The sequence below is a fragment of the Anopheles merus genome, chromosome 3R (genome assembly GCF_017562075.2).
Source record: "Anopheles merus strain MAF chromosome 3R, AmerM5.1, whole genome shotgun sequence".
NCBI classification, from domain to species: Eukaryota; Metazoa; Arthropoda; class Insecta; order Diptera; family Culicidae; genus Anopheles; species Anopheles merus.
The window spans coordinates 9,499,625-9,516,784 of NC_054084.1; the positions used below are offsets into that span (position 1 = coordinate 9,499,625).

General features: G+C 47.8%; 1 protein-coding gene and 1 non-coding gene across 9 annotated transcripts in view; one reads left to right on the forward strand and one right to left on the reverse strand.

The window, feature by feature from the left end:
• The window catches only part of LOC121596383 (follicle-stimulating hormone receptor), a 101,753-nt gene that overhangs the window by 29,893 nt on the left and 54,700 nt on the right, over window positions 1–17,160 (forward strand). For all 8 annotated transcript variants that reach the window (XM_041921277.1, XM_041921274.1, XM_041921275.1 and 5 more), the window contains exon 3: window positions 6,405–7,197. In XM_041921277.1, coding sequence (XP_041777211.1) covers window positions 6,818–7,197 — 380 coding nt within the window. In that variant the 5' untranslated portion in view covers window positions 6,405–6,817. The remainder of the gene's footprint in view (window positions 1–6,404; window positions 7,198–17,160) is intronic.
• Trnag-ucc lies at window positions 4,303–4,374 on the reverse strand. Its single transcript has one exon. It is a non-coding gene; the product is annotated as a tRNA-Gly (tRNA).

A 17,160-nucleotide genomic window follows, 5' to 3' on the forward strand; every position in this document is an offset into this window, starting at 1 on the left:
GCTCATGTCCGTAATGAAGCGTGTGTGTGAGAGGGTGAAAATAGGGAAAAAACCGCGCGTTCGTGATGAGAGCATAACCGCAGTACATCATATGTATGGCGATGAAGAGGCAAAAAATAAGCCAACATTACAGCACACTATCGTTTTGCTTTCTTTCTTGATTGAAGTTGAAGCAACAACAACAACAAAAAAGCTCCACCAGGCACGCCACCGGGGAAAATTGTGCCGGCAGATGATTGGGATAAAAAAGTAAAGATGGTTGAAAGTGTAGCTCTTTACCTTGCATGCATGCGAAAGGAAAAATGAAGCTTTCGTGTGGATTTTGGGCTGGATTATGCTGCTGTACACGGCCGGTGTGGAGTGGTGGTTAAGTGATTGCAAACGATGCGCTCGCCCGGTTTGATATGCCTTCCCACCGTCCCACAGTGCTGTGTGCTGTGTGCGAGCATGTTGGATAATTAGTATCGTTTCTGAAGGGGGCCGGGACGGTTTGTGGGAAAGGACTTTGTGGATTACAACCGAATCCACAACCACAACCATGGCTAGTGGTCGGTTTGGCTTTCCGTGTGCCGGTGGAAATAGGCTTTCATACCGATGATCTCTACTCGTGGAGCGGAGGTTCTGTGCGAGGTTAGTTGATTCGGCAAGTGAAATAAGCTCAAGCAAAACGGATGCAATTGGATTAAGGATTGGGGATTGGACTTTGTTGAAATAGTCTGCTTGAAACTTGTGGTTGGCCAACAGAAACGATGGAATGGAAGTCTCAGCATTAGTTAATTGTGATTAGATGATTTCAAAGGGCTCTTTAGAGGATCTTAAAGTTTGAAGTTTGAATTAATAGGTGAAATTGAAGAGAGTACTTCATCTTCAAATACCTTGCTACTCTAAAACGCAACAAGCAAAGGCATAATTTAATGCTTTATCTCAAACCATAACTTCTGACCAGCCTTTTCATGCAAATACACAAATAAATTTCCTATCTTTCAATGTTTGATTGCGTTTCTTAATAAAACACCTTACACAAAACACATTCATTTCATTGATTATCTTGCCTGACCTACCCTACCAATGCTCTTTTAACATTTCAAAATCAAGGCTACCGCACAGAAGCAATCAACAAACAAAAAACGAAATTGGCCCCCGCTAGTCCATGAATCGTAAATGTCACTGGCGATAAAATATTTAACGCTCCATTATCAAGCGCAAGGCGCAAAGAATGAGGTTTTCCTTTTGCGATAGCGTCTAGCTTCCTCGCCACGCCAAACGGTGGCCCCCCAAAAAGCCGCAGGTGTGACGACAAAAACTCCGGCACCAAATTACGTGACCGAACGGAAGTGAGCGATCGGAGCTCTTATTTTTTTCCCCCCGTCGATCCAAAGGGTGTAGTTTCTTCGCTACAGGAAACATCGCATAATGCACGAACCTTTGGGGCGCCTCAGGATGGGACCTAGTTATGTTAATTCGGTCCCCGATAGCTTTCCCAAAGCCCCACGGCTAATCTAACGGAACGAGCCCCGTTTTGGGGGTGCTTTGCGCGCTTCTCTCTCTCTCTCTCTCTCTCTCTCTCTTGCTCTCTCTTTCTTTCTGTGTAAAATGTAAATTGAGCAGAAAAAGGCTTAATCTGATCTTGAAACCCTTCCGGTGGTGGTGGTGGTCGTGCCACGATCGGAAGTTTGTGTGTGTGCATATTATTATGTTGTTTTTTTGGTTGTTAGTGGGGCTCACACAACGTTATGCTGAGAGTTGTGGCTATCGGAAGTGTATTACGGCATAATGTGCTGCTCTAAATCACGTGGGAAATGATACTATTTACTATATGTTCGTTGGTGTATCAACAGAAAAAGAGCATTCAAGAAAGAGTAATGCGCAAAAAAACTAAAACGATTACGCATGTTGTAACGTTGCGAAACTTCCCTTCTAAACGGCCCGCTTCCGGAATGACGAATGCTTGGCGGCTTGCTCCGTCGGTGGGGGTCGAACAGCAAAACAAACACTCAACCGGGCCACGACGCAGAAAGAAAGAACCTATATGATGTAGCTTATGCGTGCCGCCAATCGTTTGGATTCGTTATGCGATGAAGCAGTTGGAAATGTATTAATAAACATACAGTGGGGCGGCAGCGTAGCAAAAGTGCATGTCGCACGGGCAGAGCGGGGCGGTAGCTTCATTTTTCAACAACAAAAACAACAATCTGAAGGGTAGTCCCGGTAACACAGCGAATGGAACGCTTCTTTTCTAATGGTTTCAAATCTTGTACCTATGCGGATGGGGGAAAACCCAACGCTGCAGAAGCGAGCAGGAAAACTCCCAATCTCTCGCGTGCGCTCAAAAGTCATCTAAAAACGCAGGCGAAGCAGAGAAGCATCACATGGCGCGCGCCACAGCCTGGAGCCTGTAGCGGACGGGACGGGGAGGAGGGAGGAGGCTTCACGAAATCAGGTCACTTTTTGATATCGAACCGAATGATAGTGTGTGGGTGGGTGTGAGAGATGGTGTGGGAAAAAAATGGAGGAAAAATGTTTATGCGCAAATGTTAATGAACCGTGCACAAGCGCCCGACGGTGGAAATGGCTCTGTGTGTGTGCATGTTACGAAGGGGAGTGGAAAAGAGTCGCAAACGCGATACCAGCACACAGTCTAATGGTTGTAGCTGGTGTTGCTGGTACGCGCCAGGCCACTGGACGCACCGATGGTCGACTTTCCCCGTAAAACAGTTCCACTTGGGGTTGCGGCGTCTGACGTCAGAAGGTGCCGAAGAATGTAGCCAAGGACGTAGCCGATATCCGGTAAATAGGAACAGTGTCGCCAGTGGGGCTGTTTGGACTTTTCGGTAGAGTGTGTTTTATATTTCTGTGTCTGTGTGTGTGCGTGTGTTGCTTTTTCGGTGGTGTTTGGTTTTGATTTTGCATATTGTTATCCCGCTTTGTGTGGAGCGTTGGTGGGTGTTTTGTCTGTCGCCGTGGCGCACCAAAAAAACGGTGGATGATAAATATGAAATTAATCCACAGTGAATAGGGGCTCGGAATGATGTCTCTATTGTGTGCTGTGGCTGAAATAGATCAAACAGATTTATTTATAATTTTATGTGATTTTAAACCATTTGAAACGTGAAGAAATAATTTAATTTAGTTTTCCATCTTTTTCGGTCTCATTTCAATTCTTGATGATTTGATGCGACTTGACAGATACGACGGGGACACAATACTAGCTTACCAGCATCATTAGTTTAGCACCCTAACTTCCACGGTGCATGCCAAACCCCCGAAAGATTAAGAAAAACGTCCCACCCATTCGAAAATTAGTCACAGACACCCAACCACAGTCCCGCTGCTGACCTTCGCGCAATTGTCACCACCACAAGTCTTGGGACCGCCTCCCAATCGCCACCAACCCGTGTCGCACCCCCCCCCCCGCTGTCCTTCCAGTCGGAAGTCATGTTTTACCTGCGAAAAGTTTTGATGAATGACAAAAGTTAATTACGATGACGGGACGGCGTGGAGAAATTGTGCAACGCGGGCGCGCGCACCGGTCGCTGACATTTTAGTGGCAGGAAGATTAATTGGTATGTCACTCGCCGTCACAGCTAGCGTGCGCGCGATCGCTAGGTGTCGGTAGTGTGTTGGATAGTCGTGGCAAACGCAGAGGAAGAAGCAAAAAAAAAAAAACAGCCAACCACAGAGCGGTAGAAAGAGAGTGTGGAAAGTCAGGACCCTTCGTCAGCTTAGTCGTCCCCGGTGGGTGAGAATTGATTGGAAAAGATCGCACAGTTAGAGGGGAGCAAAGGGTGAGGTAAAATTCGGTCAACCAGTCAGTTCGAATTAGCGTTTAATGGTCGTAGCGCTTCCGGGAGCGCATCTTCGAACGAGATGCATATATTTTGACGGGTGCGCGTAAAACACAAGCAACGGCCGAAACGGTTGGCAGTTGACGGCTACTACAACACACGTTCCCTTTCCCTTTTTGGAGCCACCAGAAGGGGAGGAAGGAATCGGGGGTGTCAGTTTCGCTAATGGTGGTACACGTCAGGGTTCATCGTGCGGGTTAATGGTTCGTTTAAAAAGTAATTTAAGCCCCCTCTGTTTGTGTTTAAGTGTGCGCTGGACGGACGCGCGTGACGTGGTTTGGTGATGACGTTGGAGTGTTACATGCACGTGTCGATGTTGACACGACGTCGTGTCTCCCGAGAGGGTGCCAAATGTATCAAACTGTGTTAGCTGCCCCCCGTCGTGAGTGTTTTGGCTGTTAGCTAATTGTGGTCAGGTGCGATGATCATTTCTTTTTGGTTAATAAAAAAAGATCGCTGCGTCGGCCGGGAATCGAACCCGGATCAACTGCTTGGAAGGCAACTATGCTGACCATTACACCACCGACGCTTGCTGAGGGAAGGGCATTACTGGAGCGTTTCATCAATTTGGTCCAATTTTCGCGTCGAGTCATCTTTCTATGACAACAGGTTCCGTTTTGCAAGGTCTAATCGTTCATTTGAGCCATGATTAATTAAAATACATGCTTTATTATACAAATCAATCCTAAAAACCCCTTTTATTCTAGGCGTTACTCGAACAAAACAGCCCATACAATCAACCACAGCCGGAAACATATTTATGTTTCCTTTTCTTTTTCATCTTGCTGCCACTCAATGCCCTCTCCAGCCTAGCAGCTAATCAGCAACAGTATGTTGCTGGGGCTGACCCGCTGCTGCTTCCCCTGTTGCCGTTCGCCGTTCGGTTCGGTAGCTGTGAAAGTGACCACGGTGCCGCAGCCGATCGTAAATGTAAACAACAGTAATTAAAGAAATGCTCCCGGGCCCACAGTGGAGGCCCCGTCTTGTCGTCGTGGTAAAGAATACCTTTTAATTAGGGAACATTACCGCACCACCCCGTACGTGTGTTTGTTTGCCAGCGGGAAATGTATACGCGGTTTTGTCTGATTGTGACAATTCGTACACCGGCGAAGGCATTCTGCATGCAAATTGATGAGAAGGAAGGCAAAACAAACGCATCATACAGGCACATATATGCCCGTCATTAGCCCGTCATTAATTGTGTGAACGTACCGCGATCGGTTTTGCGTAAAACTTGCAGCACGTTTGGATCAACCTTCGCGTTTGCAAGCTTCCCAACGGCGCAACCATGTTGAGTGTGGCTTTGCCAATTCAGCTGGTTGTCTGTTTTGTGAGCTCCGGAGCTCCGTGAGCTGTACGCGAATGACAGAAACGGCGACCCTGGTATACACGGTTGGGGTTTAGGGTTACCCCTTCCGAAAAAAATCCTCGACGAGAGGATCGACTTAGGGTACGGGTGCGCAGAAGTGAAGGCACTTCAAACGGGCGCTTGATCTTGATCGATTTGGTGTAGATCTCTTGTGCGCGGGTTTCACGGTCAAAGTTTGCTGACGTTAGACACGTTCTTGAAAGTACAGGTACTGTTGCTGCTGTTACACAAAATGACGTAACAACCGTTGAAGACAACTACTGTACTTTGATTGATCTTGAAGTATCCAGATGTTTCGGGGAGCTAGCGATAAGAACAAACTCAACGGCCCGTTTGCAGAATTTCTGCAGTGTCTCCCGCGGGCCCTCCGACAAACCTGGCGCCCTGGTCACACACACGGACGTCGACGGGTGACCAAAAATGTAAACAAAAGAAAGGTCAATAATAATGATCGATTAATAAAAACATGAATCAAGCGCTGCTCACCTTGAACTGGAACTGGTCCGCGAAGGGTGCCGTCCCTTTCTGTGCGGTTCGAGCGTGCGAGCTCGCCTTACGCAATGTAAGGTCTCACTTGCTCGTGTATCTCACTCACCGTTGGCCCCTGTAGTGAGACACCAACGAGTGTTGGTGGTGCGCGCAACACGAGCTCTAGCGCTCACACGAGACACTGCCATTACAATCCGTGCCGCGCCGTTGAAGAGATTGTCCGCCTGTGTAGCCAGAAATGGACGCTCGGCTTCAATGGTGGTGGTAGTGGTGGTGGTGGTCGTTGTTTTGTCGCTTGGCACCATCCTTTTAATGCCTTCCTTTGCGCGTTCGTTCAGCTTGTCGGCGACCTTACGCGAACTGCTGCTGCTGCTGTTCGGAAGTTTTGTTTGTGGCCCGCTTGTAGGGGTTGGCGTGTGTGGAGTCGATTTCACGAGGTACTCCTCTTCTTCTCGCCCATATTTTTTTTGCACAAAACTCAAAAACCCGATTCAGAAGCAACAGCAACTCCATGACGCACATGCATTAAGCGTAATTACGAATCGTTTTACTGCAATTTGCCCTCACTTTGATGGAGAGACATAATTCATATGGGGGCTTTCTTCACCCCAAAAAAATCAAACAAACATCCATGCCGCCTTTCGGTGTGTCACACACACACTCATTCTGTTTCTTTTCTCCTCCGCTTCTCTTAATTACAGATTATTTTAACGACAAACCTGCTAATTCGACGGAATCGGCACGTCTCTTCCCCGGGAACGGTTCCAAGGGGGCCCTTCAAGTTCAGGGATTTTCTGTGCTCCAGACGCTGACAGAAAGTTGCTGGGAAGATGCTGCCGGAACTTCGGGTCCTGTGCGTGAAGGATCGTCAACCAGTGCCAGTGCGTGCAGCAGTGTGTGCTAATGTTGCACCGAAGTGAAAGTGAGTGTGCGCTACACGACACACACGCGAGACAGGTACCTCCGAGTAGTGTAGTTTTCGGCGCCAGCACGCTTATGTGGTCACCGTGACCATCAGGTTCCCTTCTATCCCTTACCCGTGTGTTCCCCGGTCGTGTGTACGTGTGTGTGTCCGTCGTGTCCGTGTTGCGTGTGTCTGTGCCCGGTCCCGGCAATGGCGATACGAATTATTAACCACCAAACCGTGGTGAAGGGGCACGTGGTGCTGGTGCTGCTCGTGCTGCTGCTGTTTCAATCCTGTCGCCACCGGGCGTGCGGGCTCGCCCCGACCGCCCAGACGACCGGCCAGACGAAGATAATGCTAAAGGAGAGCCTGCTGATACCGTCGATGGACCCGGAGAAGGAGGCCAAGGCGATGTACGAGAAGGCGCTGCAGCAGTACGGCATCTACGGCAAGACGCTGAAGGAGATCTGCAAGGCGTGGGTCTCCCGCGGGTGCCAGTGCACGGGAACCAAAGAGGAGGTGACGCTGGTGTGCCGCGGCATCGGGCTCGATGCCGTGCCGGCCGACCTGCCGACCGAGCTCGTCAAACTGTGAGTATTTATCTACCCCTTGGCTGCAGCAGCAGCTGCTGCTGCCACTATCAAACAATTATCAATTGCGTGCGTAGAGCTAGTTTCGTTCGGTCTGAGGGTTGTGACGTCTTGCCTGGGGAGGGAGAGTTCATCACGCATCAGATTAGACTAAGATTTAAAGATAAAGTGTAAACTCCAGAGGTTCCTCTCCGCCTGTCAATGCTGACTTGACATGCCACACTTCCAGAGAATGCGGAGCTGCTCCGGATGAAGATGCTTCTGAGGAGACCTTCGAAACTCGGTCAGATCAATCCGTCTTCTTTCGTAATTACATTGTCCCGGTTGTCGTGTCTTTATCTGCCTTTTTTTTTGGACGACCAAAAATGTGTTTTTGGAATGTGGTTGCCTGGTAATAGACTGTGTTCCCTGTGTACAACGAGGATGGAGTCTTTCACCTGGTTTAAAAATCACGCCATCACGGTGCTAACGTCTCAGACGCGCGCGATTAACGGGCGTGCGGTGATGCCATGTCACCTGGCACTCGGCGTCCGTTGCGGCATGTAACGTTACACCGTCGACGACTGAGCTAATGCACCAAACGACGGGTTGATTCACACCGGTACGCCGTTGTTGCCGTTTCGTGAATACATTGGATTCGTTTGGGTCGTTTTTTGCTTCTCTATCGTCTTCTCTTTTCACGTCTTCTTTCTGCAGGGGCCCTCCATGTGGCCCAAAACGTTACTATTCGTCGCCACTATGGTGTGTGTGTGTATGTGCTTGTCGTGCTTGCTTGCACGAAACAACAATGCAACGAACTCATTTTTCATAATTTTCCTCCACGCTTCGTCTCTTCCTCATCTCTGCCTCATCCAAAAGACATTTGTCACTTTGCTCTGTCCCCCATGTCGCGTCTATGTTCCCGAACAGGGGGGGGGTGTCTATTTTTAAAAACGAGTGCCAAACGAGAGACAATTTAACGGCTTACCGTGGCGCCTGGATCCGTCGTTCTTGGTGCGGGATGGCGGCTGGTGGGTGGCATGAACGGCCGCGTCATGTGGTATTAGGAGTGTGGTAACCACACCAAATTGAACGGCAAACGAGTTTGACTTTTGCTTAGTCACACGCAAACACGCGTAAAGGTTTGTCTTGGCCCGCCAAAAAAAAAAAAACGGGACGCGCCACCTCATCTCGACGCACTAAACGCGCGTGTTGAGCAGCTGATCGATCGGAACTTTCAAAATTGGAGTTTAAAACTCATATAGACATCAACCGTTCACACATATTTCTATTCTGTCATTTTGAACGGTTTTGAATAATTAAGCACTAATCATTATCATTCATGCTGGTGCTGATTGTGCATACATATGGAAGAGTAAGTATCCCATCTGCCCGGAATAGCCCTTTTTCTGCTCAAATGGAGAAACGTGACTTCCTTTCAGCTAAGAGCTGACAACCGTTAAGATGTTCCATATGGTGCAACCCAGTTTTTGCCGTTGTCCAATGTTGTTTTCTTTCTTCGCATTGTGCGCATTTTTCCTATCCATCCAACATCTCCATAGCCGAAGAAGCCGAACGAAGAAGCACCCGGAGACGGTTACTTGAGACCAATTTTTCCTAAGCCATTGCTTTGAAACAAATATGACGCAAAACCCATCATCAACACATTCAACGTACGCGCGCCTGTGTGTGAGCGAATAAATAAACATGATTAGCAAAACTCGCAGGATCATCCCCAGACACGTTTGTTGGGAAGCGAGGACGTATCCCCGCGCCGAAACGATGCCTCGCGCCACTACCGATTTCACCTCCCGCTTGTGAGACAATTTGCGTTCGCATCAGGGCGGAATAATAGGCCGGCCATGCTTGGTTACCGCTGTGACAAGAATGTCTAATTTGACGGACCGGTGACCGGATTGCCAAACGCTGGGCGCATCCACACCGGCCCAGACGGTACCGCTCATTGACGGCAGAACGATCCATCCCCCGGTGTGTGTTCTGAGTGTGGCGTATAAATAGCACACACACACACAACAGCACCCGGCGGCCCGTTCGAGTTGGTGCAGGGGGTGAAAAACGGGGGTCCAAAGAAATATGTATGTCAGCGAAGAGCAATAGAGGGATCGTTTCTTGCTGGTGGGTTTTTTTTTCTCTCTTATGTTTCGCTACAGAAAACCCGCCCAGGCCCAGAAGAAACGTCCCAGAAACGTCCCGCCTGCAACGTGCGCGCGAAGTAATGAGGTTTGAATAGATTGATATGAGATGTTAATTATATTGTGCCGCAGCAGAAGCCACGGCAGCTACCCGGGCAATTATCTCCCATTATGGGCTTTAGCTTTTCAGCGCTTTTGTACGCCATAAATCCGTTCACAATTTGGCAGGTCGTACAAGTTGGCGGCTGGAAGGAGGATGGCTTAAATTTATGGTAAAATGTTTTGAATATTTAGCTCACAATCGCGTGCGTCCTAAGGCGCGCAGGTACCGTCTTTTTTACATTGCTCCTGTGAATGGTTTGTACCATGGAGTAAGGTGCCACTGTGTGTGTGGCATATGGCTGTGATTTACATACAATAATCTTTCGCAATAGAAATCCAACACGTTCCAATTTATCCAGCGTGTATAAATAAACCTTGCCGTCCCTTTGCCGGGCCACTTTACGCCATCCGTCTTGGACGCGGGCCGGGCAGGAGCGTTGCTTATTATGGTTTGACACAACATTCAACATGCTGCTGACACTCGACAAACAAATCCCGAAGCGTCCCGAAGCGTCAGATTCTATTCACCTCCATCAAAACACCGATGACTGCTCTTCTCGTATTTTATTGGAGGTAATTTCCAGCTTAACTCCAACCGCCCGCCTGCAAGAATCAACACCGTGACTTTAGCCGCCAGTGTCCTACCACGCTATTGGTGGCATCTTCGAAACGGGGCAAGGTGTAGTGTTGATATGTTTGCAAAAATGATTGATAGACACCAGACACCTCCAATGGCTTGGTGTGCTATTGGTGCCTTCCAAAGGTACGCGCCACGAGCCGAACTCTACCGGTAAAATCGACGTCCCCCTGTACGTCGGCTCAATAAATCAAGCATCCGCCGCGCAAGCAAAAACACACCGTTTCCCACACGTACTCGCAGGTTGGTGATGATTCGCAGATAGCTTTATTTATCTGCGCCTCAAACGGACTGTTTTTTTTTGCTCCGTTCTCTTGCTCAGTCTCTTTACTTTCCTTAGCACAATTTGCCGTGGCTTGCAGAACAAACAATTCATCAAATGCCGCACAAAACGGCACAACAAATAAGGGCTTCCGTTTGAGCTAATCATATAGCGTTTGCCGCCCAGGCAAGCAGGAGGAGAGGGCAGTCGTCAAACACACGCCCCCCGTTCGTGGAAAATTCATTACAAGACATTCTAGTGGAGCATTCCACGGCAGGCCTGCTGTCCCGACCATGAGTATGCAGTGTGTGCGAATTGGATACAAAATGGATACTGCCAGCCCTCCGGTCGTTAGGTCTTGTGTGTGTGTATGTGTGTGTGTGTGTGTGTGTGTGTGTGTGTGTGTGTGTGTGGAATGGAATGTGGTGACGATTTATTTGAAAAGCAAATGAATTCGAATTGCTTTGCGCTTTGGCAACCGATTGATACGGTATCATTTTTTTTCTTCTGTTGTTTAGCTTCCTCGCGCCACCGCTTTCCACCACGGAGGAGTAAAGTATAAAAATGTGGAAATCCCAGCTCACATATGGAGTGGAAATAAGTGCAAATAAACTGACACAGCACAAAAAAATACACACACACACTCACACACAGCTCGATCAAAATGCTAGAAATGGGCACAAAGTTTGATTGCGCAAGATAAATCGTACCATACGCATCTCGACCTCTCCATAATGATGAGTTTAATGGGAAAGGAGATCTACAAACCAGTGCAGCATAAAAAAAAACGCGACACAACTTCAACTGCGCCGGTGCCAGCTTTTTGTGCTTAGATTGGCTTTTACTTTTACACCCGAGCCCTGTGCCCGCGCCCACTGTTTTATGCGCTCGAAATTGCTGGATGCCAAGCTGTCGATTCCGATTCGATCGGTCGGTTGCTGGGCGATTGGCTCTGTCCGCAGATGTCCAGATTGGGGTGGCAGCAATTGGCAGCATGAAAAATATACCAACACACACACACACACACTGAGCCAGAAATGGGCACGATTGCATCGGTTGCTCTGGCTCTTTCCCACTGTCGGCATTACCGACACCAAGCATGCTAGTAAAAGAGATCCTCGCCAGTACGCACATTAGCAGAGGCAACAGCGGTGGCGCAGCATAACCGTAATTGTGCGTTTTACTTTACGCTGACTTTTTAATTCCGTATGCTTGGTGTTGGTCTGTTTGGTTTCTTTTTTTGTTGGAGTTCTCGATTGCATGTTGTTTTTTTTTTGCTTTCTCTCGCGCCTCATTGGCATCGGCGCGATAAACTGGTTTTTTATTAATTAGATACAATAAAGTTGTAAATAAATCAATTTATAATTTCGATTAATATGTTGTGCCGTCGTGTTATTGTACGATAAGCTGTGTGTGTGTGTGTGAGGCAGCATAGTATGCACGGGAAGGAGTGCAGGAAGGGTAGCAGCAACATGATTGAGCGCATTGCAGCGGGTGCATTTTTATGCTGTGCTGCTGCTGCTGCAAACACTGGCTGTGTTCCCAGCCACATTCCACCGTGTTGTAGTTTTCTTTGCTGCCCTCTCTCTGATGCTACTACCTTCATCTCTTCCCTCCAGCACTTCCGAAAGCAATAAAAATCCAATCTACTGACAGATGCACCCCGTGGACGTGCAGCTAATCGAAGGCAAATGCGTGCGTTAAGTGCAATTCTAGCTCGATCGGTCGGTTGAGCAATCGGTTGCGCTCACACCCCGACTGGAACGGTGTCAGCGCACAGTTTGAATCGTGCAACGTCACGCACCGAGCGTCGAGGACATTCGCGCGTGCACACGCTCGGCAACACCCTGGGCCACACGGACGATTCCAGAGGACACGTTATGATTGACGGATGGCGGAGAGGCGTTTCGGCGTGGTGCCACCGTCACGACTGTGTCCGGAATTTCAGGGCCGGCAACCGTGTCCGATACGGGTGTCAGCCGCAGCACGACAGGATTAAGGCGCCCGCATTAAAGCCGATCAAGTTGAGTTGTTCAACAGTGGATCAGTGATCTGGCAGTGGAGGGAGCGTTCTTTGGTTACCCAAAAACTCTCCGCCGGCATCGGTGTCAAATTTCGGGAAGCAAAACACTATCCTCCTGCTGCTGCAGCGAATGAAGTTCGACACGTTGCAATGAGTTGCACCTTTCGTAAACGGATCGGATTCGGAGTGCCTGTGTTTCGTTTTTTTGGCAGCCCCAACAGGGGAACAGGTTTTGCATCCCGCGATCTTAAACGGTCACTTACGAGCTGCCGCTGTGTGGTTGCACCATCGAGCACCTCCGGGTAAAGATAGACGCTAGTGGCACTTAATTGCCGGTTTGACATTTAATTGACTGCCGAACGTGATATGATTTGTGTAGTGAGATTTTTCATTCCTGTCAGTGCGTAACGGACCGACACGGGCACAAGCATTTAGCATTCAGGGGTGTATGTGTGTTTGTGTTTTTTTGTGTGCGGCTTGTTGTCATTTAGTGACACGGCATTGTTCATCGTAAAACTTTCCATGACAAATTGCTTTTCCGAAGAGGTCTTTTTTAAACAGGGAATAATAAGTTTTTGTCTTTTTACTCCAGTTAATTTAGTTTTACGTGTAAAAACTTAAAAATTTGCTTCTGTAGTAAGTATTTTTATGCTGTTTTTTTTATTTCTTAGTGCCTTCACATGGATCTCATTTGAATCACTTTATCTGATATACGGGCACAATAACTTTGTATGTCTTCATGGCCTGCGTCTCTGAACAGCTTTATAAATGAAACATTCAGACATGAATTTATTAATCGGAACATAAATACGCCTTGTGCTTTAATTTAGCATGACACACGGGATACTTACGACCCTCCATTAAATCAAAGCTTTTGCCAAAAACGATCGGCAGAAAAAAAACTCCTTCCCCCAAAACTGATGCACTCCAGCTGCTCGACCTCTTCGGGGGCATTGCATTCGTAACTCAAATTCACTCCCCACCATTCAGCATGTGTGTGTGTGTGTGTGTTTTTGCACACTTTATTTACGATTACAGCCGTGTGACAGAATTTCAGAGTGCTTTAAACGCACGCGAGAAACACTTCTTTTGGCCCAAAACCTCTGGCTGCACCAGCACTAGATTTACTGTAATTGCTGTGGGCGCACGAACCCTCCTACCCTTCCTCCCCCTCTCCCCCCCACCGCTTGCATGTCATCGAGTCGGTCAATGATCATCATTATGGGCCCGGCATGTCATCATTATCCGAAAATGCGTTTTTGACGGCGCTGTCCGAATCGGAGAAGCGCACGATGATGTTGCGCATTCGCGGGTTGTGCTGCGCCAGCTCTTCCAGTGAGTGGGAAAGGAAACGGTTGGAGAGAAGAAAAAGGAAGAAGAAAAAAAACCCCGATGGAAGGACAGTTGGGTGACACCTTTCTGACACGAAAAGACGCTTCAGACGAGACAGTCGGCGGACAGCGGTTGACGATTTGTTGCACCGCGCTGCACTCAATATTATAAATATTTTTTAATGTGCATAATAATTGCACCGGAGTGTGCGATAAATATTAAAATGCACACTTCGCAGAGAGCCGTACACTTAATGGTGTTTTTTTTTTTTCGTTTTGCCGTTTTGTGAATTATTCATCCAGACAGTCCGGAATGCTGAATGCTGAATGCAATGGACAAAGCAAGTGAAGCTTCATTCATGCGTTCAGCGGTCACAGCCGTGCTGTAAGCTTCCCTCGGTGAAGCCTCACGAAGCTTCCGAAGCAACAAACCGGTGCGTGAGGATGTTCGCATTCCCATTACCGACACGAGACAAATGAAGGCTAATGGGAGGGCATAAAGATGGTGACAAAAAGCGGCAAAAAAGGAAGACTTTATTATTAATTGCATCTGTTGCCGTTTTTTTTCCTTCGCTTTTTTGCTCTTGGTTTCCATTTCACCAGACTCACAGGGTCAGAGATGAAACAGCAGGTTTCCCTCCCCAGGGGTGTGTGTGTGTGTCGTTGCATCTGGTTGTTGCTGCGAACCTTTCCCACCAATAATTCGTGGGTGTGCCACCGGACACTGCACGCGGTCTTTGGGGTGATGCACTTTGCGTTTGCCAATCCATTTAAATCTGGCTGATGTGATTTTTATTTGCCAGCCGGCGCTCCATTTCGTTTTTGCCTTCTGGTTTTAATTTTACACACAATTTACCCACCACACCCGCGTGCCATCCCCGCCCCTGGGCTGCGATCTGTTTTTAACTCACTTAAACAGACACATGCGTCTTTTGCTGACCCATCCAGTCCAGTGCGGGTCCCGATGGTTGAGTGATTCTATAAATTATGTGCAATTATTATTAATGGAAATATCCGTTTTCGGAGCGAATTATGGTCGCGATTCATTCATTTGCCATACATTAATGGCACTTTGTGGCACGATGGATGCGCTATGTGTGTGAACGATACGTTCGGGGAGGGGTAACGCCACAGCAGCAGCACAACACCAAAAAAAGCCTTTTTTATTGAAGCACCATTTCGGTTGATTTTTATAATTTCACACAACAGTGCCGAGGCAAGTGAAAACAAAGTTGAAAGCGGAAAGAGTCAATCGCCCACAGGGTCCCGGGACCAGACCGGACCCTCAACCCGGGAGAGAAGGCTGAGTTGGGTAATTAGGTGGTATCGGTGCGATTTACGATTCGATTTCTGGCATACGGCTATGATCCATGGGGCCGGGGCTGCTGGTGGGTCATTTATTTTTAATCATATTCCCGTTCGGGGCTGATTGATTTATTTAACGACGAGCGGCAAATGGACCGATCACTGGCGGCTGTACCGCTCGGATAGTGGCTAATAAAAATAAATACTGGGCATTTCTTTTCTTTTTAAAGTTAAAAAATGGTGCTGCTGCTTGCAAGGATCCATGATTTGTCCGGTGGGTCAACACGGTGCACGGTGTAATTGACGGGTGTGTTATAAACTTGTCCCGGCTCGGAACAGTGATCCTTGGACGGAAATGGGTCGTCTGGTTTGAGTCAAGGTGGTGTCGGTGGTGATGGCAACGGCCTGTCGATGATGACCGGCTGCCTGGCCCATAACCTTATGGTCGATACAATGTCTGCCGATGACTTATAGGTACATACATGGGGCCAGCCATGGATGCCATCATCGCCGATCGATTAGGGGAGCGTAACGATCCAATTTCTGCTCGTTTTTAATGGCACGGAAGAAAAATACAATTTAATTTCCTGCGCCGCCTAACGGCACCCAGTCGCCCTGTTTTGGCTACTGTTTTAGAGATGAGAACCATCTTGCTAATAGCTTTAAATAAATTTAATGCCTTTTTTCGTTCGTCGGTCCCTCGTCGTATTAATTTTTGAATGATTTCTCGCACATCCTTGCCAATTGGCGATCGCTGGTGGAAAAAGTTAAGACATAAATGAAGTTCGCCAAAAACAGACTCACACACACACACACACTGGCGGAAACCTGACATCGAACAAAAGCCATAAATGAATGAATAAATAAATCAATGTGCCAATAAATTTCATCCTTCACCAAAAAATAAGCCATTACGCGGACAAAAAAGTGAGCACCCTGAGGAGCACCACAACTCTACCAGCGTCTTCCCACACCGGGTCCACGGGAGTTCAAGGGGAGAAATAGAAGGAAAGGATTTACTACAGCTGCGTTAAAATTATAGCATACCCGTCTGTCAATGTGTGTGTGTGTGCTGATATTGATTTCAGTTTTATTGCTAATAACCCGTTCCCTGGAGAACGGGGATAAGCGAGTTTTCTTACCCGCTTTGAGTGTGCCCGTCTTGACGATTGACCACATCGCTGGTTTCGATCGCAAGCAGAACCATACGGTTTGTTGGAGATTTCTTTTGTTATGGTAGCTTTTTTTTACACCCTTCCGATTCGAGCCAAAATTAAAGTACGTCCAAAATTAAAGAGCATCTCCCCCCGCCCCCAGCACAGCGGAGGGAGGTGTCGATGTTTAGTCTGCGAACATCGTATTACTTTTGTGTTGATGGCACTGGGGCGTTGGCGTCTGGAAGTGATGTTTCGTTGCTCGGTCGCTCAGTGCCAGAACTGTTGACGATGGCTAAAAGTCAACAAGTTTCCAGACGGGCCGGCAAGATAGCGCAAGCAATCGATCCCACCCCGAAGCGATTTGCCTTATTGGGAAGGAATTAAAGCGCAAAGTTGTGTTTGGATGCACTTTTTCAGAAGGCATTCGAATGTATTTTGGCACATCGTTATCTCGTTCGTGGTGAGTTTGTATGTTTCTGAACAGTTTCTAGCGTCGATAGAAGATATATGGGATCTCTTTTTGTAAGATTCCTTTCATCCAACCATCGAAACTCGTAACGATGACAATTTCATTGTTTGTTGTAACGCATAAAAACTGTTTGCTCAAATTACAACTTCGTCCAACGATTGGTTTGCTCCCCTGCCGCGGCTCTGCAAACTAATCCCTTTTGTCAACTTTGCATTTAATGTCCGAACATGCAAATGGTACAAACTCTGCGTTGGAATTGTCTCGAATGATGCCTTTTTCTGTTATTTTCTCTATCAACAATCGTTAAAAACACAACTTTCGACCCGAGCGGAGCAGGGAGAGTGGTCCGCAAACCGTAATCAAACCGTTTTTATGGTCGATCACTTTCACCCCGTGAGCACTTGATTGAATCCACGCCCAAAGACCACTGCTTCGATCCGAGCAAGAAGTGAGCTTGGGTCAGTCGTTGTCCTAGTGGCTGCTCGCTGCTGCTCGTACTTCTATTAGTACTACTCCGGAGGAAACTAATTCCAAAACACACACAC